The sequence below is a fragment of the Saccopteryx bilineata genome, chromosome 3, assembly GCF_036850765.1.
Source record: "Saccopteryx bilineata isolate mSacBil1 chromosome 3, mSacBil1_pri_phased_curated, whole genome shotgun sequence".
Lineage (NCBI taxonomy): Eukaryota > Metazoa > Chordata > Mammalia > Chiroptera > Emballonuridae > Saccopteryx > Saccopteryx bilineata.
This window is the reverse complement of record NC_089492.1, coordinates 93920300-93948062: the sequence shown is the minus strand read 5'-3', so window position 1 is coordinate 93948062 and position 27763 is coordinate 93920300. Positions and strand designations below refer to the sequence as shown.

At 46.0% G+C, this 27763-nt stretch overlaps 1 protein-coding gene across 3 annotated transcripts in view; it reads right to left on the bottom strand.

The window, feature by feature from the left end:
• The window catches only part of VIT (vitrin), a 116898-nt gene that overhangs the window by 35686 nt on the left and 53449 nt on the right, over positions 1–27763 (bottom strand). The window contains exons 6-10 of one of the 3 annotated variants that reach the window (XM_066266895.1): positions 24029–24106; positions 16439–16630; positions 10691–10747; positions 5010–5054; positions 3384–3446 (exon numbers count right to left, since the gene is read on the bottom strand). In XM_066266895.1, coding sequence (XP_066122992.1) covers positions 3384–3446; positions 5010–5054; positions 10691–10747; positions 16439–16630; positions 24029–24106 — 435 coding nt within the window. The remainder of the gene's footprint in view (positions 1–3383; positions 3447–5009; positions 5055–10690; positions 10748–16438; positions 16631–24028; positions 24107–27763) is intronic. The other 2 variants (XM_066266898.1, XM_066266896.1) reach the window with 2 other exon arrangements.

Genomic DNA, 27763 nt, shown 5'->3' with positions numbered 1-27763 from the left:
ATTTACATCCATTACAGCTTTTCTCTGGGCACTATGGTCCTGGATATGTGGGCTACTACTCATTACCATAACTGTTTTGGAATCCTCTGTATCAGCCATAATTACAGGCTTCAGAGGCAGAGGCAGTCCTCCCCCCCCCCCCGCCCCCAGCAAGTTTGGGAAGGTCCTCAGAATGATTCCTAGACTCAGACCATGTAGGTGCAGACTCCTAGACCTGGGAATGCACTAAGACTGAGTCTCAGGAGCTGCTCGTCTTTAACTCTCCCTCTAACTTTTTAGAATTATGTGTTGGGTCTTTGTAAAGGTGTGAAGGACTCTGCAAAGCCAATACTGAGGGGCAGGAATTATAGGATGAGAACTCGATTCCAATCTTCTCTTTCATTTCTCTGGCTGAGGCAGCTAGAAATGATCCCTGTATATCTACAGATGTCAGTACTTGTTTGTAGCCACCTTAGATGTTCCCCTTCCGTTTCATGCTGATAAGGACCAGGACAGTTCTAGTCAGTATCTCTGGACCTCTGTGAATATATGAAGGATACGATGGAGGAGGGGGGGACAGTGGGGCTACAAGCTATTTCAGCCATTCAAACGCTAATAGGAAATTGTGGTCAGCCACAGGCAACGACAGAAGTTAGTATCTCCTTTGCTCTTGGCTGCAGTGATAATCAGCTCAGTCTGATGAAACTGATTATTCAATGCTGACCAGAAGTTTTTATGGGGAGGTATCTAGCCCTTTGATTAATAAAAAATGAGGGGTGAATTATTTAACGGCTGCAATTTGGGAGACAAAATATTTCAAACAGTTTGATGGGGAAAAAGAGAGACAGTGAAGTTAGGAATTTCTGGGCTGGAGTATTCAAGAGGACCTGTGGGGTCATGGCTGTCCTTAGGGGGTGGGCGCAGTGCCGCTGCCTAGACAGCGAGGGTTTTGTTTTTTTTAAACGGAAGCAGAAAATGGACATGATTTGACACAGTTTTGAGCAGAACTGATGAGAAATGTAATAAAGAGTGATGCCACAGAATTGACAGAGTAAGGGGGAACGTTCTCTGTGAGGATGTGCTTTATTGTCTTGCAGTGGTTCATGACAATCTAAGCCAGAGAAGTAGGCTGTGACAGGGACCTCTCTGGGCCTGGCTGGTTCTGCTCCATCTGGAGTTGGTGTCTCGGCTCATTAGCGGATCTTGCAGGCTTTGACTTCCTTTCTGCCAGGATAGTGCCTGCCAACTCTTCCTGTTCAGCTGGCTGCCCCTGTCCTTGCTGTCCACAGATTGCCTATGCCCAAGCATGACCCTTGAGATGAGGACTGGAAGAAGCACATACATCAGGAAGTGGAGTTTAAGGATGCCACTAAAGCCTGGGATAAAGCAAAAGAGAAGCAGGACTGCTTTATGGCTTGTCAGGTGGTTGTACATCAAACGGCCCGCTCCTTCTTTCCTAGGTCTGGGTTTGCAATGTGAATTGTTGCCAGCAGGTGGCAGTGGTGTCCTTTAGGGCTTGCTGCCCACTGAGACCTAGGGGTTTGCTGGAAAGATGACTCCCAGGCTCCACCCAGACCTACAGAATGAGACCTGCATCTTAACAATACCTCCAGGTGATTCATGTGCACATTCAAGTTTAAGACGCACTCCTGAAGAGAGTTTGCCTTCTAGATGTCAGCTGTGTAGTTCAATATGCCTTTTAAAATGAACATTTTTTTTTTTTTGGATAACTATTAATTAGAGTAAGGGCTGAAAGGGATTTTCTTTGTAAATGAATAAAGTGGAATACATGGATTTTGTAGCCTTTGTTCTTCATAGACCATTTATTTCTCCTTCTAATATCTTGAACTGTGTTTCAAGATGGGCTTGTTCATTTTGTAGCTCGGTTTTAAGAAAGTGTAGTCTTTTTTCTGTTTGCTTCATTCTCTTCACTCACTAGCCTGATGGCTGATATTGGGGTCACCTTTGCTCCCCCTTTCCCAGAATGTTCTCAAAACAATTGTCCCAGGCCACGTGCTCACCGAGACTTAGTGTGTTTCTCACATTGAGATGACATCAGTACTAAAGGGTAGAACTGGGTTATGAAACATTCAGCACGAGAGATCTATTATGGTAGAGGTTGGAGGACTAGGAAGAAGAGGTAAGATATATTATCTCCAGGAATCATTCTACCAATTTTCTTAATTGCTTTGGTTTTCTCCAACAGGGTACAATTTTATGGATTAATGCTTTGTGTCGGCCACGTAAATACATCAGGCCAGTGTTTCTAACCTTGGATAAGTATTAGTTGCTTATTGCAGCTTCAACAAATAAAGATGTCCGGGAATCGATCAAGGGTTCATGTGCAGAGACACCGCTTGATTCAGTAAGTCTGGGGCAGAGCTTGGCACTCGGCATTTCTAACTAGCTCTCAGGTGATGTCGATACTCTGGTCCCCAAACCACACTTTGAATAGTGTAGACCTAGAGAGAGTCAGATTTAGTAGGTATGAAGACAATTTAAAAAAAATGTCTTTGGCTGATTCTCATACACAGTGGGGTTGGGACTCACAGCCACTAGTGGCTGATGTGTAGTGGGTTTCTGGGGGGATTTGCAGGTTCTTTCTTTGGCTTGCATACTCAACTCCCTTCTGCTTTTCCTCTTTTTCTCTATTCCCTCCTTTCTGGCATCCCCAGGCGTCTTCTCTTCCACCTATTTAGTGTTACAGTTCTTTAGGTTGAAGTCCTCTCTTTCTTACTCTATCCTGTCTCTCTAGGTCACATGTCATGTCTTGTAGCCTTGGTTTTGAATCATAGATCAGGAAGTTCTAACTCTAAATTTCTGACTGGGCTGTGCCTTCTGAATGTCCTATCTGGGTAGTCAACTCTTTACTAACCTGAATGTCTTGCAGGTGATGACAGACATAAATTCTCTCCCTGCCCCAACCTGCTCCAGTCACAGCGGTCCTCATGGCAGGACCATCAACCCCAATTGCTCAAATCGTCCTTAGCTGCTCCCTCTCTTGCACCTCCTCTTCCAACCCTTGAGATTCTTCCTTCTCTATAGCTCTTGAATCTGCCTATTTTTCTCCAGCTCTGAGCTCTGTCTACCATCCTCTCCCTGGACCACTGTCACTGCTGGCCAGCCAGTCTCCTCTCTTCATCCACTCATCTCTCCATTGCATCCCCCCCTGTTGCCATAGTGATGTTCTAAACATCTAATCCTTTCCCCTGCCCTATACACACAGAGTTTAAATCCTTCGCAACTTTCCTTTCCCCCTGAGAACAAAGTGACAGGAGAGAGGAGGTAATTAGGTCCACGGTAGGAGAGGGACAGGTTTGAGGGAGCGATGGAGAGAGAGGAGAGAGCAGATCAGATGTCAGAGCCACTCTGGGTTCCTAGGTGTCAATTATCAATGAACTTACTTGGATCTCCCTGGGATACGAGGTCCAAAGACTGTGTGCTTAATTCTTCTTTTGGAACAAATCCTGGAAAGAGCAGTGAAACTTTTGGTGACTTGGAAGAACAGGAGGCATCGGGCCTGACCCTGGGGATGGGGACATAACAGATATTCACACCCAGCTCAGGGGCTTGGCTTATCACTATCTGTGCTCTTCTCCACCACCACCCCCAACTTAAGAGGTAAGAATAGAATAATATTTGCTGACAAGCCTACTAAAGACAGGGCTTTGCTGGTGCTCACAGGGATTAGAAGTCAGAAGATTTGAGTTCTGCCCCCTACTGCTATTAACTTATTCTATTTGAGCCTCAGTTTCCTTCTCTGAACAACTGAAGTGCTTTGCCAGTATAATTTACCCCCTTGTAAAATTCTGAAAATCTCAGAATCAGGGAATGTGCCTCACTCATCATACAAACCCTCACTGTGATTGAGCCAATAAACAAAGATGCGTGAGACGCGAGGAGGACCGTCTGCGGGGTTGGATTTAGGCTGGACAGGAAGAGGGAAGAGACAAGGAACTCAAACAAATAAGAAGCTCTTACATGCAACCTTCTGAGACCAGAGGCCAAGATGCAAAAGAGTTTTGTGCTCTGAGAGGCTGTGTGTGTGAGAGCTGAATTTCAGCTTCAGGTTTTTGGGTTTTTTTTCTTTTTTAGAAGCCAGTTTACACGGGAGGCAAGATCACAAATCCATCATTAAAGGAATTAAAGATAATACATAAGAATCCTTTTAGGCTTGGTAAGGCAGGCAGAGGGAAACTTGTAATACCTGGAGTGAGTCTCCCTGTTTTTTCAGGATGCTCAGACCCCCCCACCCCGCCCCGCCTACACACACACACACACACACACACACACACACACAAGTTTCCAGCAGCGGAGGAAAGGGCTGGGGGCTCTGTGGGCTCTTGGCTGCTGTGAGCTTTCTCCTGGCTTGTTAGTTTTTCCAATTTGCAAAGCACATGATTTCATCTTCCTGTTAAAGGTCAGCTTACTCATCCCACGTCCTCACATCATTGAAAAACTCCTTTTGAGAGTCTACGGGCATCTCTCGGCCAAGAGTCTCTCGGGACGCTGCCCAAAGCTCCCCGTTGAGGGAAGGGGAGAAATGTGAGTCCAGAGGCTGGAGGCCTCCATCTCCGTCTCCCACCTACCCGTGAAGTCTGCCCTCGCACCACGAGCCGGATGGCCGTGTTTAGTTATGGAGTTTCAAACAACGCAGTAAAGGGTGAACAGCGTTCATTCAGAGAAGGGAAACCTGAGTGCCATGGGCAAAGAAGGAAGCCGGTGCCTCTGGTTGGAGTAAGGGTCTACATCCATTTGGGGAGCAGGGAACTCACTCCCTTCCGGCTCTTTGTTATCACCATTGGCTTCTCCTCTTGGCTCTCCACTGTCCTCTCTGACCCAGGTCTCCCTGTGGGAGTTCCAGTGTGCCCTTTGTCTGGTCATCGGACTCTAATGCTGGGTGAGAACTCTAGAATGGCTGCTCCCTGTGAGCGTGGCCTCCGGGCCCCCGTGGGGTATGAGACTCCCTAGTTCTGTAATCCCGTGTGTCTTGATTTAGTCATGGTGAGGAGGTTGGGCTGCATAGTTACCTGCATCTAAAAGGACCAATCCAGGTTTCCACAAGTCCGTTTCCCCTGATTTTCAAAATTAAAAAGAAACAAACTTGTTATTAGATGAAAACAGCAGAATCTCTCAAGGGAACTCTCGGGTGATCGTGTTTTCCAGTTGTGGCGGGCGCTCAGCAAAGGGGCCCGGGCCCGGCTTTTGGATGAAGCAACCTGAAGTGCTTGGGACTGTCTCTCTTAAAGGTCTCGAAGCCAAAGGCAAAAACATCCTTGGCTTTTTCTTTCTTTCACTATGCAGCAAAAACCATGGAATAATAGGAATCCTGGGATTCCAGGGGACCTAAAGGTCGTCCAACCCAAACCTACTCCCCAGCCTGTTTTTACAACATCCTTACCACCCTGAGTGAACGGCTAGTGCTTGGATTCCTCCAGGAACAGGGAGCTCATTATATATACAACAGAAGTAGTGCATTCTTTCTTGGACTATTGAGACATTGAGAACATTTTTCATTGTACTGATCTGAAATCTTTTCTTCCCCCCTTTTTGTATTTTTCTGAAGCTGGAAATGGTAAGGCAGTCAGACAGACTCCCGCATGCACCCGACCGGGATCCACCCGGCACGCCCACCAGGGGGCGATGCTCTGCCCATCTGGGGCATCGCTCTGCTGCGACCAGAGCCATTCTAGCGCCTGAGGCAGAGGCCACAGAGACATCCTCAGCGCCCAGGCCAACCTTGCTCCAATGGAGCCTTGGCTGTGGGAGGGGAAGAGAGAGACAGAGAGGAAGGAGAGGGAGAGGGGTGGAGAAGCAGATGGGCGCTTCTCCTGTGTGCCCTGGCCAGGAATCGAACCCGGAGCTCCTGCACACCAGGCTGACGCTCTACCACTGAGCCAACCGGCCAGGGCCCTGATCTGAAATCTTTATCCACCCAGCCATCCCTCCACACTAATTTGGCACACAACGTGTACCCAACATTATTCTAGGTCAGCGGTTTTCAACCTTTTTTAATCTCATGGCATACATAAACTAATTACTAAAATTCTGCAGCACACACACCTAAAAATACATTTTTTTACTGATCTGACAAATAAATAGATATAATTTTGATTCATTCATACCCGACAACTATTGTTGCATTGGCTGTTGTTATTTTTTTTTTAAAAGAGGTCAGCGCCCTTGACTAAACAGTCAGGTATGGCACACTTTAAAAATTCCTGCAGCACACCGATTGAAAATCGCTGTTCTAGTTACATTTGCCTCGCCCACTTGTCTGTGTTCTCTTCCTTGGAACTACACAGAAGGGTGGCCCCTTCCGGGAGCAGGCACACAGTCCCCGAGGCTCTGCTCTCACTGAGTGTCTCTCGCAGAGTTAAAGCACAGTGGCACGTGGCTTTCCGTCTGCAGTACAATGCTTAATACTCCCTCACCGGCCACACACACAGTGCGGACACAGCAGGAAGAATGCTGGGAAGGGGGGATTCTTACCCAGTAGCCCCCGACCTGCCTGGGGGAGTCTTGGCTGGGGGGCACTCAGAGGCAGCCCAGATTGTGTTAGAAAGTCTCAAAAAGACGCCCAAACAGCTGCTGCTTTCCCTCCCTCCCTTCTTTCTCCCCCACCTCCCACCCATAAAACCAAAAGCTGAGGGCATAATCAACTGTTTCCTTTCTCAAGGACCGCCAGCGTTACTGCATGCTAGAATTATTAACACACTCAAAAGAAGCAATTATTTTTTTCACACTGTTACAAAGCCAAGCTTATTTTGAAAGTCACTCTGTGCTCTTGCACTTTCTAATTTAATGGTGAGAGCAGAGTTTAATTTAGCTCAGCCATTAACCAGGTGTGTGACCTTGAACAAGTCACATGCCCTCTGTGAACCTTAATTTCTTTGTAAATAACATTAGCAGATTGGGTGAGATGGTCGTAGAGTTCATAATGTGTATGATCTATATGTTTAAACATTCTACTTCCTTAGACTTATAACTCTATTGCCACCTACTGGTAACAGTATGCACTTTGTCCTTTCCCCAAAACAAAAAGGGGCTGCTGACATCTCAGTTTTTGCCCAAGGCCTCCAGCACCCTTGAATGTTACGAAGAATTGGACTGCTGGGTGCTGTGTTACTTCAGCAGGAGACGGACAGTTCCGGACAGCAGGGGTTTCCAAGCCTCCCACTCCTGTCCTGGAAGCCTGTCTTATTGGTGCCATTTTCATTTATTTGGGACAAGTTTGAACCAACTTACTTTTATCCAAAAGGCAAGGGCTGAAAAATATTTGGACAGCTGAGACTTGGTGTTTTTGGACTCGGTTGTAATGAGAAGGAAGTAAATTTGTGAGAACATTTGTATTCTTATGCTGAGGCATAAGGGGTGGTATGGAAAAAAGACGTTGGGAGACCCGTCCTGTGTCGACCAAACTCTAGCTGGGGACTTGCGGGACTCACTGACCTTCTCTGATCTTAAGTCTTCTCTGTGAAGCTGAGACCATAAAGACTTGCCTTGCCCTGCCCTGCCTCACAGGGAGGTAAGTGTGTACAAAATCACTCTGACAAGTGGAAGGCGCTCCTGAAAACCAGGGAATTAATTTTGTGACAGTCCCTGCTAGGTCATCTCAGAGATATCGTCAGTGTCTAAGAGAAGTATATATTAGTTCAATGATTTCCATGGTAAAAATGTAGAGACCATTAACATTCACTGAGCGTGTAGTTCGTGTCAGGCACTGGCCAAGCACTTGCCAAGGGTCAGCCACAAAAACCCTGTGAGTCAGGTACGGGGACAATCCCATTCCACAAGCGAGGGACCGGTGGCCCAGGGAGGGACAGGGTGAACGGCAAGCCCAGCCGGTAGGCTCCAGAGCCTGCACTTAGCCACTGTCTGTTTATCACACCTGCCACTGTCTGTTTATCACACCTGCCACTGTCTGTTTATCACACCTGGCAAGTCTTTGTCGTCTCAGTGTCTCAGGGAGCTTGGTCAGGCTACTGAAGAGCCGCCCCCCCCCCCCCCCCCCCGCGTGCACCACCTGTAATGTGAGGGCCCGGAACCACCCTGCTCTGAGAGCAGGGATGACCTTTGCACTTTCATTCCCTGCACATCTAGAAGTCACCAGAGTGGGGCCCAGGCAGGAGCTGCAACACATGGCCATTAGGGCTCAAAAGGTTTATGGGACAGCACAGGTGGCCCTTCAGCTCCCTGGCTTCTCCCCAGTGAGTCCCCTGGGTGCCGTCTTAGGAGGAGGTGGCAGTCTGCGAGGCAGCTAGGGGCCTCCCCACATCTCCTTTCACCGGGCCTGGCTTCCTGTCCGAGGGCTGCATGTTCCCCGTGAGCCTCCCTGTGCGGCAGGGTCCCGGGACGCACCCCGGGAGGCTGCAGCTGTGTGGGCACCGTGGCCATGGCCGTGAGAAGGCTGAGGACAGCCTGAGGTCCTGGGCACAAGCCTTCACACCAGCGAAGCGGACAGGCCCGGGTTCACACGTGGATTACCCTGCAAAGCTCAGGGTGGGGCATTTGTCTGGGACCTGGCTGCCTGTCTTCGTGGAACCAATATAACCCCATGATTAGGTTTCCAGGCCAGGGAAGCTTATTTAATCAAACAGAACCCCTGGTACCGTGAAGCCAGGCAGCAAAAGGATGGTTCTGAGTAAAAATCAACCGGTTCTAACTTCAGCCATCAGGAGTCCCCCACTCCTGCCTCCTCCTAGCAACAGGACAGGAGCAGCCATGCTCACACAGGTGGCTGCTGTCCTGACAGAGCCCTGGTCGGAGTCTGGCAGTGGGGGCTGCCTCTGCTCACAGTGTACACGAGGGGCTTCCTCCACCTGCGGGAGCCATGGGGCTGGAGGGGGATTCGGAACTGGCGGAAGTTTGAGCATCATCAAGGGCTCTCTGGGACTTTGTAGGAGGGACTGAGGTGCTCAGAGCACAGCTGCCGTGATGATGGTGGAGGAAGAGGAGCAGCAGAAATGGGAAGGATTTGAGGGTAAAAAGGGAGCTGGGGGCCTCTGTGTGGGTCACCGAGATAGGGCATAATTACTGGGAGCGTGAAGAGAATGGGGAAGAAATGGAGACTCATCCGGTGCTGGAGAACCAGAGGTTAGAGAAGGGAATGTGGCCGAATGCTGGAAACAGACTCGGGCAGCCGGGCTGTAGAGAGCAGGACCTGGAGCCAGACCCGGAGGCAGGTGCTGAGTCTGTCCCAGCCACACTCCTAGCTGAGTCTGACTCCCGCAGCGTGACCCCGGGTTTGTGCTTTGTCCTGGGGACGGGGGCCCTTAGGCAGACCCAATCCCGTGAGAGCCCTTGGGTGTCTGGACTGGCAGAAATTTTATCCTTGATACACAAAACAGACAAAGCCAAGAGACATTTTCTAGGAGTTAAAACTTGGCCTGCCCCCAGACTCGGGTGACCTGAGCTTGCGGCGGAGGCCGGCAGTGTGTGGGGAGGAAGGTGTCTGCAAGTGAGGCGAGCGGGCTGGTGCGCAGCGGGCGGCCTCGCCAGGCAGGCTTCTGGATAGCAGCTCCTGGAGAGTCCGCTGGGGACCCCAGAGGGCCACACAGGTTCGCGGATCTCCATGCAGCCAGCAGTCTGCTTGCTTTCCCTGATTGTGCCCTCTGATAGAGCGCCCTGGTTCGTGTTTCCCTTGGCAGTCGGCTGAGTGCGCTGTGGTCAGCCCTGCTTTGGGGGGTTGCAGAGGAGGCAGAGATCCGGGCCAAGGGGACGAGAGGAAGGAGTGCCCCATGCTTGGCTGCCGGAACTGTCCCGCGGGTCCATTAAGGCCTAAAATGGCCTTGGAGTCCTTGCCCTATCCAGCGATCTGATTCTTAAGCCCTTTGTCCAGGACAACAGCATGTCCATTATTAGCCAGGGTGCTATTATGAAGCTTGTAGAAGCTGGGAGACGGCATGGAGCCCCTGCTCCAATCTGGCATCAATCCAGAAGAGAACCTACAGTCTCTAGGAATCTTTTAGCATGTGGAGGACAGGCAGGGATCCCCCAGCAAAAGAAAGACCTGAGCTCTTTCCTTGGGGGCTTGGCCCCCATCCTAATGCCCCCCAGGGAACAGAGAGAATCACACACTTCTGTCAGCTCTGTGTCCCCAGTTAGTGGAGGACATCTAAGCTCACTCAATTCCTTCCGATTGCTGCAGCCTTGAGCAGCGTCGGAACTGGCGCCACCCGATTGTGTTCCCAGTGCTTGGGACACATCTTTAAGGGGCCCACGCAGAAGTGAACAGAGGGGAGCCAGGGGGCGTTACAGTCCAGAGGAGAAGTCCTGGGGGAGAGAGAATGTATTTCTATTTCCCATATCATAGAAGTACCCAGGCAAACAGAGCTCTGCCCTTTCCTGGGAAATGATGAAAATTTCTCTTTCCTCTACCCTAGTTCCTCGAGTGTAAACCCCAGAGAATATCCCTTTTCAGGTTTATAAGAGCCTCGTTACCGAATCCTTAGGAATTTCTATCGCAACTCCCTCAGCAGTTGCCTCCAGGGAATGGTAATGAGTGAAAGCTTTGCTTATTCAAGGCTTCCTTCGCTTTCTTACAAGTTTCCTTACAAGTCGGGCCCTTCAGCAGTGTCTTTTGTTGGCATAACTGGTTCAATGCTCTCTGTCCAAATCTAAATCAAATGGCAGCTATTTGGAAAGACAAAACCCATGTAAACAAGCTTAGCTGTCATCAGTAGCTAGAAAGGTGAGTTCAGGTTCTTACCTGAATTGGCACGGGGGCTGCTCTGGCTGCTTGTGTAGGTGGTGGTGGGCCAGAGATCTGTAATAACATTGCACCGGTCAGAGCATGAATTTTAATCTAATTGTTCTCATTCTTTCCATGATCTAACTTACTAAGACATTACCGAGGCCAGAACCAAGGTAAAGCTTTGTCCTTGGGCGATCTGAACCTGACTCAGGAAGCATAGACATGGAAGGAAAAAAGAAAAAATTTAACTTAAAACACTGAGTGAAAATTCCAGGTAATAATAACCCTTGTATTTTGTATCTTTCATGAAAGTGCCATACTTCTTTATACTTCATTATTCTTGCAATAACTCTCCTCAGCTGTGTCACTCTTGAGGAGGTTAAAGTAATCCTTCAATAGAAATGTCACTTAACATTTAGCAATTTGCTTAAACTGTGTTAACATGACATTGATGCAACAGCAGCAGCATTCAGTCATTCTAAAGGTACACGGTGGGTTATCCTTAATTACTCTGTGAGAGAATCAAATACGCTTCTGCATCCATTATTTATTGGGCAATTTCTCTGCAGCGAGGGTTTAAAAGGGAGGAGGGAGATGAGGGGCGCCGTAAAGAGAGATGCCGAACCCCTTTGGGGGCTGGGGTCCCTGTAAAAACCAGCTAAGGGAAAGAACCACTCTTCTCGGAAGAGGGGAAGAGAGATAAGAGGTCGTGGAAAACCATCAGTTTCTCTTGAAACCACATCTATCTGCCATCGATTTTCCATTCCCTTTGTCTCTGTTCCGGTTACCTGGACACAACTCAAAATAGCTTTAGTTTCTAATTATAAAAACAATCCATCCATACTGTAAAAAACAGAGATATTGAGGATTATAAGGAATCACCTGCAATGCAATCCCCTCTGTGCCCACACACAATCTACACGAGGATTCCTTTTTGGTGTGTGGCGCTGTTTCCCCTTTTCTGTGCAGCGTTCCTGTGCACAGCGCACAATTACAGACGTGATTGGCACCTGTGTCGTTTTGTAGCCCACTTCTTTGACCTCACAATGTCACACGCCAATCCTCTCCTGTCGGGAAGTGTACGTTGTCATCAAAATTTTAATAGCTGTATAGTAACTTCTTTAACTGCTCTGACGATGGACAATTAAGTCGTTTCCATTTAGTTTTCTATTATGAACAACATCTGTGTCCAGGCTTATTTTCACCCTTGGCTGGTAATTACCTTTAGACTATATTCTTGTAAGTACAATTTCTGGGTCATTTCTCCACCCTCTCGCTATAACTGTGTATTATCAACTTCCAGTGTGAATTGGGTGAAAAATGACATTTTATTGCTTAATTTGCATTAATTTTATTTTACGTGACGTTGAACACCTTTTGTTATATTTATTGACCATTTATCGTTTTCCCTCTGTGGCTTGCTTAGTCATGACCTTCATCCATTTTTTTTTTCTTTTGGAGTGTTTGTCTTCTTATTTATAAGGCTGAATTTTTAAGAAAAACCTTCTCCAGACAGCTGAAGGAAATTAAACTTTCAGAGATGAGATAAATGTTGCTGGAAAGGGAAATTGCACGAGGAACGGATGGGCAGGTACAGATGCTGGTCCCCTTTCTGTCCCTGGCTTCACCACTTCCCCCTGCTCCCTGGCAGCTCTGTGTCCGAGGGTGCCGCGGAGGAGGAAGGTGAATGATCAGAGCCATCACCTTGCCTTGCCACTAGGCAGTGCTCTGTTTCCCTCTCTGGTCTACCCTTCCTGCGGATGCATTTCATCTGCTACATCGGTCAAGGCAACCAGGGCGCTTCTTAAAATGAACCTGACCAGGCAAAAAATGCTGGGCAAAGCCGCTCCACCTTGTAGACCTGTGGTAGATCCAGCTGTCTCTTCAGGTGGTCCTGGAGGGATTCTCCTTTTCCCCAGAACTCTTTCCTCAGCATTGCTATGGATAGGCTGCCTCTGGCCCTGGGATGCAGCTCTGAGGCTCTGTGGCTGGCAATGTAGTCCTGGCCTCTCCCATGAAGAGCAGTCTCACTGCTGACTGGGTGAGGAGGTCTCTGTCATGCTGGCTCTTGGATCCCTTACCTCCAGGGTTGAGTTGTTGTTCCTCAATATCTTTTCAGCTTTGCACATTCATGGACCAGTTAGGGGGCTATGATGAGCCCTTGGTGCCCAGCCACATCTTCCTTGGCATCCTTCCACCTACATCAGCCCCTTTCCCCCTGTCTTTTCCTGCCACCAACTTTCTACTGAAATCCCTCCAAGTTCCTCTGTCCTGTCTGAGAGGCAGCTCTTACTTCATTGTGGAGCAGAGATGACTCATGGATCCCCGAATGCAGGTTCGTCCTGTTCCAGCTACACACGTCTCAGGTGTCCTAAGCTGAAGTGACCTGCTACAGGGATCTTGGTGGGATGCGTTCACCACTGTAGCCCAAGATCCTAGAACAGTGCCTGACACATAGTAGACACTCAATAAATATTTGTTAAATAGATAAATAAATTAGATTTTACCTGAACACCCTCATCCACAACCACTTCTTTTATCTTTTGATTACAGTCAAAATAAGAGAGAAATAAAAAACACCCCTGATAAATACAATACACAGCAACTAACTCACTTGTCTATCAGCAGTAGAATTACTGTTGGCAGACTTTTTTCAGTTCACTTGAAGAAACAAAGGAATTAATTGTAAACTAAATCTTATTTAATATAGTTGGGATAGAATATTACAGCAAATGTCTGTCGCCATATGTTAAGATAGGCACTCCTGAAAGTAGATGGTTGGTTACCTAGGGCTGGAGGAGGGAGAGATTAGGGCGACTACATGGGGTCCAGGGTTTCTTGCTGGGGTGATAAACTGTTCTAAAATTGATTGTGGTGATGATTGCACAACTTTGTGGACACACTAAAAGCCATTGACTTGTAGACTTTCAATGGGTGAATTGTATGGTATGTAGAAAGTATTTTAGTAACGGTGTTATTAAAAGAAGACATGGGCCTTCACACATCAATTTTCACTTCAGTCCTACAGAAAGCCCTTTGAGTAGGCAATACAAGTTTTTAAAAGTCTTCTCTTCCTTCCCCGTTCCCCGGTTTGGCTCCTTTTTCAGCAATTACAGGGCATGGCACATGGACGCTTGCTCTGAGAGTATTTGTCCAGCAGTCTGTGGGGCAGCGTGGGCGCGGGTGCTGGACACGGATGAAGAAGGAACTCTGATGGGCAGGGAGGCTGGCGTCCAAGGCCCCTGTCCCCAGGCCAGGAATAATGAAGCTTTGCCAGGTTGGGAGCCATTGCTTCACGTTGCTTGAGGTTTTCCATAAGCACAGGCCCCACTTGTAACAGGATTTCCAAGCTTCCAAGGTAGCTGAGTAAATATGCCACATGTTTAACTATACGGGCTATGTAAAACCTGGTGTCCGCTGAGGAGACATTGGGAGCGAACAGCAGCTTACTCAGCTGCTCAAAAGTCTGTGAAAGACTCAAGGGCTGGAAATGTCAAGAGCCTGAAATTACAAAAAAGGAAAACGTCTGCCTATGGGAACATTGTTGCCCAGCCTCCTTCTTATTTTCTCTTTTGCTGTCAGGCATAGTGTGCCTGTGCTCATAGTGACCAGAGTTGAACAAGAGTAGGATGGTGTTTGGTCCTGGCTGGGTAGCTCAGATGGTTAGAGTGTCATCTCGATATGCCAGGGTTGTGGGTTCAATCTCCAGTCAGGGCACATACGGGAATCAACCAACGAATGCATGAATAAGCGGAACAGCAAATTGATGCTTCTGTCTGTCTGTTTGTCTATCTCTCCACCTCCTCCTGTCTCTGTCTCTAAAATCAATAAAAAGAAGGATGGTGGGGGAGTGTCTATTGTATTTCAGAACTATTTTTCTGGTATTTTTACATGGGAACTTTATATCACAGATTCTTCCATGAGTTCACTGAATGGAATAATAATAATTTTTATTTCATAAAGTTCTTGGGAAGATGAAATAAAGTATGCACGCGGAGTGCCAGCACACGGAAAGTGTGGACTGTGTGCTTTGCATTTGTTACTAATCACAGTGGGAGTTGGCTGTGTCTAACAGCCTGTAAGCTTGCCACCCCATCCCTGTCAAGGGGGTCAGGGCCTGCTTCTGTGAGACTTCATTAGTGCTTGGAGTGTTGGTTTATGGCAGGAATGCCTCCTGCAAGGAGGGCCAGGCTGCTGGGTGCAAATCCCAGCTCTGCCACTGCCCAGCTGTGTGATTTGGGGCTACTTTCCTCACTGCCTTACTCTTTGGTTTCCTCATCAATACAATGAAACAGTTAAATTAGAAGTAATATATCTATGGGACAGGGTCACTATGAGGCTTTAATAGGCTAATATTTGAAAAATGCTTAAGAGAGTGGAGCACACTGAGGGTGCCCATTTGCATTTATTTATTTATTTATTTATTTATTTATTTATTTATTTATATTTTTCTGAAGCTGGATACGGGGAGAGACAGTCAGACAGACTCCCGCATGTGCCGGACCAGGATCTACCCGGCACGCCCACCAGGGGCGACGCTCTGCCCACCAGGGGGCGATGCTCTGCCCCTCCGGGGCGTCGCTCTGCCCCTCCGGGGCGTCGCTCTGCCGCAACCAGAGCCACTCTAGCGCCTGGGCAGAGGCCAAGGAGCCATCCCCAGTGCCCGGGCCATCTTTGCTCCAATGGAGCCTTGACTGCGGGAGGGGAAGAGAGAGACAGAGAAGAAGGAGGGGAGGGGAGTGGAGAAGCAAATGGGCGCTTCTCCTATGTGCCCTGGCCGGGAATCGAACCCGGGTCCCCCACACGCCAGACATTTATTAATTAAGAAGACGGAACGAGAGCTCGCTGGGCTCTGACGTGCCGGGGAGGGGCCGTGCTGTGTGGCCGTCATGTTTGGAAGATGGAGGTGAGGCTGAAGAGGACAAGTTCTGAGCACTTCCTCCTTGAAGGAAAAGGTGCCACCAGGTGGGAAGTATTTAGAACAAATTACTGAGGCAATAGTGACACTCTAGTGGTGGGATTTCTACCCCCTTGCATTTCTACCCCAAGAAGGGGGGTAAAATGCAATGAGGCAGGCACTAGTAGCCCAGGAAGGCTTACCTCTAACCTCGATAGAAACTGGAGATTGGATTATCAATGAGCTCGTAAGGCTGTATTTGAGATAATACTGAGATATAGATTCCATAAATTGGACTTCGGTAAAACCTAAACATGACTTAAGAAATGGATACAAGTAGTAAGACACAAGGCAATCAGAAAAGGAATAAAAATTTCAGCCACGTGGCTTTTCCTAAAGGGATTCTTCTGGTTTTGTTTGTTTCTAATATTTGAAAACTTCCAGGAGTATATAATTTGCCACTTAAAACAGAACTCAACATTGTTTACATAGAAAGTTTCTATCCCTCCAGCTGAGCATTTGGAGAAATGGGGATTTGGTAATGGGAGAGTTTCACATGATACCCTACCTTCAAAACTATAATAACAAAGGTCCTATTATTGAATCTTTTTAAAGCCCCTTCTACATGGCTTGCTTAGCTCTTAGCTTGATTCTAAACTATTATTATTGGGCTCAAGTTTACCCCTTAAATCTGGGAAAACACAACCACATACTCCTGGCCCAGGCCTCAGGCATCCTCCCTCATCCCGCCCCACTCAGAAGGTGGGGGGTGGGCAATACACACACTAATAGGACAGAGCTGTAAATCTAAAGCCAATTTCCCACTTTCTTGCATGTAGACAGACACACACAGTCTACCTACTGACCCAGCTCCCGGCTCCTTTGGCCCACAGGCTCCGGTCTGGGGCTGCTGGTGGTAGGTCCTGCGGACGGGGATGGCTTTGGCCAGGTGGTATGGGTGGCTTCCGCTGGGGTGGTCCCCAGTACCTGCAGCAAGGTGACCGGCTGTGCGGTGGTCCCTGGAACTGATGGCTTCTGATAGGCTTTTGTGGTCTCACCTGTAAGTAAATGAAATTAGATTAGGGCATATCCAGTAGGCTCTCCAGGACAGAAATAAAATGTTTATTGATGAATGCTAACTTATGAGCAAAGACCCGTGCTGGCTGCTGTGGGGGATGAAACTCCCCTGTCCTACAGGGATGCACCATCTGGATGGAGCAATAAACTAATACACTGACTAAAGGTTAAATAACAATAAAGTACACTGCTCACAAAAATTAGGGGGTATTTTATTGCTTCATATTCATTTTGAAATATTTTTGTGAGCAGTATGTTTAAATGACAGTTCAAGCCTCAGAGATGTAGACCAGGCAGAAACATGATTAGTCACCAAATTAATTTTCTAGATGCTCAAAGCAATGGGCCATGGACATACATTTTTGCTGTTTCAATGAGCATTGGCCTTGGGGTAGAAGATACTGTTGGTGTTCACTATGACTTACTTTAGGAGAATGCATTCTAGATTTCTAGTTTAGGTTGGTTCATGACTAGTCAATTAACTCCTCTGGGCCTCAGTTTCCTTATCTGTCAAATGAAGTAATAGAACTAATTAGTTAAAAGGGTCATGTTGATTCTGCTTCTAAATCAGGGGTAGTCAACCTTTTTATACCTACTGTCCACTTTTGTATCTCTGTTAGTAGTAAAATTTTCTAACCGCCCACTGGTTCCACAGTAATGGTGATTTATAAAGTAGAGAAGTAACTTTATAAAATTTATAAAGCAGAGTAACAGCAAGTTAAAACATATAATAATAATTACTTACCAAGTACTTTATGTCAGATTTTCACTAAGTTAGGCAGAATAAATCTTTATAAAACAATTTAGTACCTGACTTTAAACTATATTATAGGGCCACGATAATCAAAACAGCATGGTATTGGCAGAAAAATAGACACTCAGACCAATGGAACAGAATAGAAAGCCCAGAAATAAAACCACATATATATGGTCAAATAATCTTTGATAAAGGGGCCAACAACACACAATGGAGAAAAGAAAGCCTCTTCAACAAATGGTGTTGGGAAAACTGGAAAGCCACATGCAAAAGAATGAAACTCGACTACAGCCTGTCCCCCTGTACTAAAATTAATTCAAAATGGATCAAAGACCTAAATATAAGACCTGAAACAATAAAGTACATAGAAGAAGACATAGGTACTAAAATCATGGACCTGGGTTTTAAAGAACATTTTATGAACTTGACTCCAATGGCAAGAGAAGTGAAGGCAAAGATAAATGAATGGGACTACATCAGAATAAAAAGTTTTTGCTCAGCAAGAGAAACTGATATAAAAATAAACAGACAGCCAACTAAATGGGAAATGATATTTTCAAACAACAGCTCAGATAAGGGCCTAATATCCAAAATTTACAAAGAACTCATAAAACTCAACAACAAACAAACAAACAATCCAATAAAAAAATGGGAAGAAGACATGAACAGACACTTCTCCCAGGAAGAGATACAAATGGCCAACAGATATATGAAAAGATGCTCAGCTTCATTAGTTATTAGAGAAATGCAAATCAAAACTACAATGAGATACTACCTCACTCCTGTTAGATTAGCTATTATCAACAAGACGGGTAATAGCAAATGTTGGAGAGGCTGTGGAGAAAAAGGAACCCTCATTCACTGTTGGTGGGACTGTAAAGTAGTACAACCATTATGGAGGAAAGTATGGTGGTTCCTCAAAAAACTGCAAATAGAACTACCTTATGACCCAGCAATCCCTCTACTGGGTATATACCCCAAAACCTCAGAAACATTGATACGTGAAGACACATGTAGCCCCATGTTCATTGCAGCACTGTTCACAGTGGCCAAGACATGGAAACAACCAAAAAGCCCTTCAATAGAAGACTGGATAAAGAAGATGTGGCACATATACACTATGGAATACTACTCAGCCATAAGAAATGATGACATCAGATCATTTACAGCAAAATGGTGGGATCTTGATAACATTATAAGGAGTGAAATAAGTAAATCAGAAAAAAACAAGAACTACATGATTCCATACATTGGTGGAACATAAAAATGAGACTAAGAGACATGGACAAGAGTGTGGTGGTTACCAGGGGTGGGGGGAGGGAGGACATGGGAGGGAGGGAGGGAGAGAGTTAGGGGGAGGGGGAGGGGCACAGAGAACTAGATAGAGGGTGGCGGAGGACAATCTGACTTTGGGCGAGGGGTATGCAACATAATTTAATGACAAAATAACCTAGACATGTTTCTTTGAATATATGTACCCTGATTTATTAATGTCATCCCATTGCCATCAATAAAAATTTATTTTAAAAAAATTTAGTATAGTTAAATCTATCTTTTTATTTATACTTTGGTTGCTCCACTACGCCCACTAGTGGGTGGTAGGGACCAGGTTGACTACCACTGTACCACTGTTCTAAACTGTGCTCTTGATCATGCGTCACAATTTAGATTGCTTTCACAATTTTAAGTGAGTCTCAGTTCGTTACTATTGTACTTTGCGTGAGAGTATCTCTGAAGGTTTGGGGCAAGAGGACAAGTGGCTACCCACTGGGCATTGGGGATTGTTTTCAGAACCATAGGTTTGTGTCAGAAGGAGATACAAAATAGTTCTACAAGTAAAGAGCATCCCAGTCCTGGGAGGGCAACAGCCCTCCTTGCAAATGCCTGCTGGACCTCATAGGGGTCACGCCAGCTTCTATATCAGAGCCTTTGTATTAGTTTCCTAGGCTGCTGTAACAAATTATCACAAACCCGGTGGCCTAAAAGGAGGGAAATGTATTCTTTGACAGTTCTGGAGGCCAAACGTTGGAAATTGGTATTATTTTGCTGATCTCACGGTGTCCGCAGGACTGAGCTTCCTTGGGAAGTTCCTGGGTAGAACCTGTTTTCTGCTTCTTCCATTTTCTGCTGGCTGCTAGCATTCCTTGGCTTGTGGCCACACTACTCCAATCTTGAAGGCCAGTGTCCTTAATTCTCTATCTGCTCCATCTTCAATTGACCTTCTCCACTGTCTGTCAAATCTCCCTCTGGCTCATTATTATAAGGATACATGTGATTACATTTAGGGCTCACTCACATAACTCAGGATAATCTCTCCATTTTAAGAGCCTTAACGTAATTACATCCACAATGCCCAGTTTTGCCATGTAAAATAGCATTCATAGGTTCTGGGGATTAGGACATGGACATCCTTGGGGCAGGGGTTGGGTGTACATTTCAGCCTGCCACAGCATCCCAGCTCTAGCCTTAACTTGGCTCAAGGATGGAGTACCCTAAGGACAGTAGGCTTTAGGGGATAGCATTTGAGATTAAAAGGTGTGTACTCTTTTTGGGAACCATCCAGCTTCCTCTTTGACATTGTGCAGCATGCTGGGAAAACATTGTCTACCATGGCCCCAGACCAGCTGGGCAGAGAAACATGTGGTGGGGTCTTCAGATCCGCTGCCCAGCATAGGCACCTGCCCATTGCTCCACCCTGACACGGTCACCTTCAAAGCATTGACCTGGGAGAGGCGGTCAGCAAACAGCACCCTGGAGTTCAGCCATCTGGTTTGCTCCTGCAGGCATCAGCCTGTCCAGGCAGAGCCCTTGTTGACCCTGTTTTGCCTTTAAATCTGACTATAGCCTGCGCCAGACCAGTTGCCACAAAGCTGGCAGCGGCCTCAGGGTTCGGCCAGTCTTCACACCCTCCGGAGGCAAAGCCAAACCTGTGATTTCTGCCATTCCAGCACTTGAAAGGAATTGAGCTTTTATTACAAGTCTTAGGGAAGTTTCTGATTTCTCTGAAGTCTTCTTCTGTCTTGCCCTCTGGTAAGTGCGACGGGCACGACTGCCTCTCTAGGGAGATGCAGCCCCAGGCTCAACCTGCTTCCTACAGGGAGAAGCCATTTAATAGAATCACTTGTATATTTTATGAAATGGGATATAATTATTAATTTGGAGGGAAATGTATAAATAAATAAATTGACAGGACATTTTACTTGCAAATTATAAACCAATCACCTGTGGGAGGTTTTTTGTTTTGTTTTTGTTGTTGTTTTTTTAGCTCAGAGTAGCTAGAGGCCCATAGCTAAATACTGCCTGCCTGCCTGTGGTGGCTTACTGTCTGGGGCCAGCAGTGACGTCTCAGGAGTGTCTGTCCCTAGCAGGGGCCACCCAGGGGAAATCCAGACGCTTTCCATTTTTTGAGTGACAGAATTTCCCAAGGAAGAAAGCTGTTGTGCTTTGGGGCTGTGTGTGTGTGTGTGTGTGTGTGTGTGTGTGTGTGTGTGTGATCCTAACCTGATTTACCTGTTAACTCACATTCTTAGAGAGATTAGGAAGTATCCCATAGGGGCTGCGTGCTGAGACCTGAACCACTGCTGACCCCCGGCTCCCTCTCTTCTCCTTCCCCCCAACTTCTGTAGGAATTTTACCAGTTAAGGAAGAGTAGCAACAAAGGAGGCCACCCTTTTATGCTTCTCACTGGAATTTCTTATGTGAGTTGGTAAAATTTATTCCATGGTGGCACTATAACTTTAAAGACTATAACTAGGACATTCCGCTGTCTTGAAGCTGACAAGATCCCAGGCATCCCTTTTATGTTGGAATCCCTGTAGGTTAGCCCAGTGCCTGGTACCTAGAAGGTACACAATATGTGGTTATGGAATAAATGAATGAATGAACTTAATTTCCCCACTGCGACAACTCTGCATGATCTTGTAATAGGATAGTAATACCTGGTGATTATGTCACTGAAGGTTGAGACGGTTTGGTAGAAGGGACCAGGGGCAGCCATATTTGACTTGATATTCTAATTGCGGCTTTTGCTTATTTTAGACAATATGTGTAAGAAAGCCTGCCTGGCTTCCCTGCACTCCTCGTGGATGTCATTGACTCCGGCACGTGGAATAAGTGCTCGCCGGGGGAGGATGGTGCTGCGTTGGGCCACGGTGCTGGGGGCAGATAGAGAAGTTCTGGAAATGATCTCTGAAGTGGAGAATGTAGAAACCAAATGGATTTATAATCTGAGCTGTCATTCAGCTGTAATGTCTCTCCCTCCACCTCTCTTCCCCCACTCTCCCTTCTTTGAGGGAATACAGTCGGCGTTTGAGTATTGTGTGGGTCAGTTAGAGTGGTGCTCTTGGGTATTAAATGTAGCCATGGGTCAGTTTCTTTATCTGAAAGTGGGGGTGCCACTGGCACTCTGCCTCAGGGTCACTGTGAAGTACAGGTGGGGGGCACAGAGAAAACACTTGATTATTGATAGCTACAGTTGCCCGAAGCTGAAGCCAGAGGCTCCAGTGCCTGGTTCTGAATGAGGAGAGGTGCCCCCGAACTTCCCCCAGGCGGCCATTCAAGGAGAACCTGCTGATCAGCAACCCCATGTCACCAGGGCAAGTCAGCCGGAGGGAAGGACCAGAACAAAGGGAGGGGTTAGTAGCCACCATCTGGGGACAGCAGTATTCAGAGAGAGGGTTTCCCTCCCTTCCTTCAGGCCTTGTCCTCCCCAAACCAAGTGAAGGAGCTTCAAGGGACTTGCTCACCATGGCCGCAGGGGCCTGTGGGAGGGGAGGTGGGTCTCTCTTTCCCCTGGTCCCTCTGAGCCCCCCACCCATGGGGCCCCCTGGTGCACTGCAGAAGCAGGGCTTGCAGGAAGAGTTGGGGGGAGTATTCTTGGAGTCTAGAAGTATTCTCCCTCTCAGCACAAAAATAGGAGGTGCTTGACGTGTGGTCCCTGAAGTTGGGGGTCTTACTTGAATTTAGGAATTGTTTCTGAAGGGGGGCGGGGTGCAAGTCTGAGAAGGACAAAGGCGAAGTGCGCTGGGCAGATAAAGGCCACCCCAGCGCATCCTTGCTGTCCTCACACCCTGTGGGGAAGGAGAGCGCCCCAGCCATCCCCAGGGCTGTGTGCAGAGGGGCCCAGGGGCTGCCCAGCCAGGGCCCAGGGCAGCCTAACTCAGAGGAAGAGGTGGGGCATACGTCACGGCCCAGCAAGGAGGGCCAGGACACAGCTGGGCACTGGCCCCTGGCCCCAGTATCGCCACATAGACCACCTACTCAGAAATCACTGAGAACTGCTGACCTAGATGAAACAACGGAGAGGCCAGGGCCAGGGACACTCTCCCTCCCCCAACTGGCCAGTCGTTTTCGGGACCTCTGTGAGCTATTTCTCTTCTCTGTGCCCACGCCAAAAGAGGGCAGGAGCCAGTTCAGAACTGGTGCCTGAGCCAGCCCGGTCTACTGCCGGCTTGGGGGGAGGCGTGGGCATGTCTGCATCCTTGCACTTCAACAAAAACAAGCCTAGATTACCAGAACAATTAGGATGCCATCAAAGATACAGTTGAAAAAGTAACCAGGGAAAAAATGAAAAGCGTTTTCTGTGTGTATGCCAAGGCTTCTCAGATCAGGGCTCTGCATACATTGTTATTTGCATTAAAAAAATACAGATTAATGGTATAGAATTTTCTGGAGCCAGACTGTCTGGATTTGATTCTCAGCTCTGCTACTTACTAGCTGTGTGACAAAGGGCAAGTCACTAAACATCTCTGTGCTATATGTATTTGCCTCACACTGTAAATCAGGGCAAAGAATAGTATGTAGCATGGTGTTGTCGGGGCAATGAAGCGCAATAACCAGCTCGTGGAACAGTGTCTGGCACACAGCAAATGCTCCATAAACGCTAGCTTCTCTTCTTATCCTTAAGCTATGCTCCCCCTAAGTATGTGGATAAAATCAGCTAGCCCATCCAGTTTCTGGAAGCAATGCAAAGTCCTGTTATAAAGCAACTCACAGCTTCTCTGTGTGTGGGATATCAAAGTACCCCCAGAGACACAGGACAGCATTGCACTCTTCCCGCTTGAACGCAGAGACCTGGAAGAGGGTATTTTCTTGGCCTGAGGCCCATCTGTACTGCCTTTGTGGTTCCCTGCATGCTAGGTCGGCACAACCTCAGAGACGGGCGTATCTGTGGCCTGGGTTATTCAGATTAGCTGCTTGCTGTTATCTCATAAACCACATCCTTCTTTTTGCTTCCCTTCATTTCACACCTAAGTGGGGACAGCCTTTTTTCTTTCAGCTCCTGGGACTGTTTCCAGACAGAATGTCATGTCATCTTCCAAAGTAACAATACAATAAAACTCAGGGCAACAGTTTTCAATCCTGAATGAAAGTGACACAAACACAGAAACAATCTTGGAATTGTGAAAAGAAAAAAAACACAAAAAATAAAGCTTCATTCCTCGGCCCCAGCTGTTTGATCCCATTGATTTCTGGGCCCATGTCCTGGCGTCTGTTAAAATATTACTGCAGTCAGCAGACCCTGACCGGTTAAGATGTTAATTTCTACACTATCTCCTAAAACACAATATTTGTGTGTTTACGAACTCAGAAGATGTAGATGAAATCACCCGGGAACACTTGCCTGCTTTGGCAGCTGGGCTTTTGGCCGATGAATATGTAAGAGCCGAGGGATAGGTCACGCCCTTCTGGAGTTTACCTTCTGCAAAAGAGAGAGAGAGAAAAAGATTTATTTCTGGAGCTAGAGGTTTCTGATGACTCTGTTCTGATGAGCTGATTCCCTCCTTCCAATTTATCTTTCTTGAGGTAAATAAAATCAGTCAGTCCCCACCCCTGTGCTGAATTGCTGATTGCAATACAAAAGTTAAGTGGCATTGTGTTTTCCTGGATAGACTGTGCTTTATTAATATGGGAAAGGAAGCAATAAAATCTCCATGATTCAGAGTTAACATTAGCAACCCTTAATTTGCCCGTGAAGATGTGACATGGAAGCTGAGGTTTTCACACGGGTGGCTTTGAATGTTTAGTTAGGTCAGGAGATGGGTGTGGGAACATTCCCCGTGCTGCCCGTTAGAGGCTTGGGGGGACTCTGGTCACGGGCTGGCTATGCCTGAATGTGACCTCTCACTTTCATGGATCCCGTGGGATTCATTTGAATTCCATGGCACTATAAGAAACCTGAAAGTGGGCAGAACCTAGATCAGCCTTGAAAATAGGCATTGATTGCCCACCCAGGGAGAGAAGTTTAGATGCCAGGCAATGAGAAAAAATGCTAATGTATATCAGGGAAATGGTAGAGGCATAGAAACAGAACCAGTCGGGTGGTAGCGGCCGGTGAGCAAGCACCAAGCCTGATAGGACAGGACTGGAAGGGGCCTGAGAAGGCAGTGGCCTGGGGTCTCTCTCCTCCAGGAGGTCAAGCCTGAAATTCTGCCGTGAAACAGAAAGTATCTCTGGAATGTACATAGAAGCACCCCTCCCCCAACAAAGGCAGGTAATTTGTCTCACAGGGTGATTATTGAATTCCCAGTGCTTCTAGCAGTGTCTGAAGTGTCTTGGATGCTCAGTAAATATTTATTGAACAAAGGGATATCTTAATGTTTAAGTCTCTGTTAAAATCCAAATGCCAATTATTCAATATTTCCATTTAATAATGATGGCTTTTGAACTCTCAATGAGGGAATGTCTTTATATGGTGGGGCTAGGGAGCAGATGGTGAGGGGTTTTGAATGGAGAGCCCAGGGGGCTGGAACAGAATCTAGTACATGATTTTGTCACAAAGGATTGCAGGGTCCTGAAGCAGACAAAATAATTGGGGCTCAGGAAGGGTTTGGCCTTGGGAGTAAGAAAATGCAGGTTTCACCTGAAACTAATACAAAATAATATTGAATGTAAACTGTAATTGAAGAAAAATATTTAACAAAAATGTTTTAAGTGTACATTTCTGTTTCTGTTTTGCCTTTGATTAACTGCCTCAAAATATGCATAATGATATGGACCAGCTTATTACACAAAGTTGTAGGATCTAATGGGAAAATAAACAAAGGCATTGGAAATATATATATATATACACACACATATATATATATACACACACACATATATATTATTTTGGTATTACCAATAAATGTTAGTCAAAGTGGGGACGAGGCCAAATGTTTGGGCTTACTTGAATTATTTCATGTCATTAAAGTCACCTGGGGGCAGAGTGTGGAATTCCCAGGTCGTCTGCCCTTGTTGGGGCCTGATCCAAATAGACAACAAGGGAGGGGGTGTCCGACCCAAGCAGGGCCCTTGGCTGTGGCTTGCGTTATCAACAGAATGCTGCGGAGACATTATCTCTATTTCCTGTTCTTATAAAGTCCTGTGGTTCTTTCTAGTTCTATTCAGAAGGAAAAGGACCATGAGCTCTGGTTTCCGAAATGTGGATCAGAAATGGGCTGTTACAGGAGGTCTCTCTCTGACCTTTCCCATCCCTGGACTTTTAAAATTGTGGTAACCAAACTGCACAGCTCCTCTCCGGCCCCCTCCCAGCCTGAAGCAAATTAAGTAAAGGAGCACAGTGACATGCAGAAATTAGAAATAAAAACCCAGAGAAAGGTCATGGAGGCATCTGAGCCATCACAGGAGGATTCTGACATGATTCTATGACACCTGTTGACCATGAGCCTCTGAATAATGGGGAATGGGCCTTGGCCAGCAGTCAGTTGTTACCCTTACAACTGCAGTGAGCTTTCTTAACTCTTCCATTTGAAAGATGCTCCTAACCATTGCAGAAACACACACAAATATTTATTATTGGCAAAAAGGGTTTTCAGTTCAAAAGAATGAGGGGACATGGAGGTTGAGATTTATGGGAAATAATTGCAGCTGGCTGATGTTCTCATGGAATTATTTTTTCTTTTATACTTCTGTTGGGATTCTTGGATCGCAGGCTAAGTACTTCAGATCAAAATAATCTTATTAGCTAGGAACTATTTGGTCAATGCCTATGTGGAGATTATATTTCTTTCTATGCTCAACAAATATGTATTCTAGACATTAGTACTTTTATAAGTTCCCTATTCTGAATTCTTTGTTACAAGACAAACCTCATAGAACTACAATTGATGACTTTCCACTATCTGACTTAGAAGTCAGTTTAATTTGAATCCTGTGTGCAGAGTCGGGGAAAAGTTTCTCCTTTATATAAAAATACTAGCTAATGAATATGGAAGAAATGACAGAATTAGAACAACTCTAATTTTACAGTGAGTAATGTAATTCTTGTTACAGCAAGAGTCATCAATAGATGTTAAAACTACTGGGTGATTTGTTGGGAAACAAGCTATTCATGCTGTTTCGAAGTACCAGCCTGCAGACTGCTTAGCAATTACAAGGTATTTTCACCATGGCAGATCAGGTAAAGTATCTAAATTTAGCCTCACCAACAATTGGACACGTGGACATTATGTGCCTCCTGATATGGTCACTGTGTTATGATCTCATGGATGTGTTATGATGGTACCTGTGTAATAGTATTCTTGCCAAAATATTTAATCTGCATCCAATTGTAAGGAAACAACTGGACATGTCTGTGGTCTAGCTTGTGGGACATACTACTAGACAAATGTCTGGGACTTTAAAAATATCATTGCCACGCATGACCAAAAAGGTAATGTGGTGAGATAGTGCTAGATTAAAGGACACTAAGTAGACATGACAACTAATTGCAGTGGATGATCTTTGATTGTATTGTAGATCAAAAAAAAAAAAATTATTCTGAAGGCCAATTTAGGATAATTGGGTACAACTGAATAATAACTATTTATTAGATAATATTATGAGGTTTAAATAAGATAATATAGGTGAGGTGCTTGACACATAAACATTAACGTAATAGATAGTGTCATATCAATGTTATTTTTTAAGGTATGGTGTTTGTATTATAGTTACTTAGGAAAATGTTCTTGTTCTTATAAGATATGTGCTGAAGATAAAGTGTCATTATGACTACAGCTTATTTTCACATGGTTCAGACAAAATATAGGCAGATGATAGGTAGTTATATACTATAGATAAAGCAAATGTAGCAACATATAATAATTGGTGTATTTAAGTAACAGGACTATAGGTATTATATGCTTCAAATTTTTCTGTAAATTAAAACATTTTCCAAATAAAACATTAGATTAGGGAAATTCATAAATATAAAAAAGGGGTAGTCATGATAATACAAAGATACTTGGTTACTTTTTCACTGTGAAATCAGACTAGCCATTAGCTCATCAACATTATCTCTTTGCCAAAGGGGGAAAAATGAAAATGATTATCTAAAAAAAATCCAGTGGAGCTAGATAGTGAGAACTAATTGACTAGT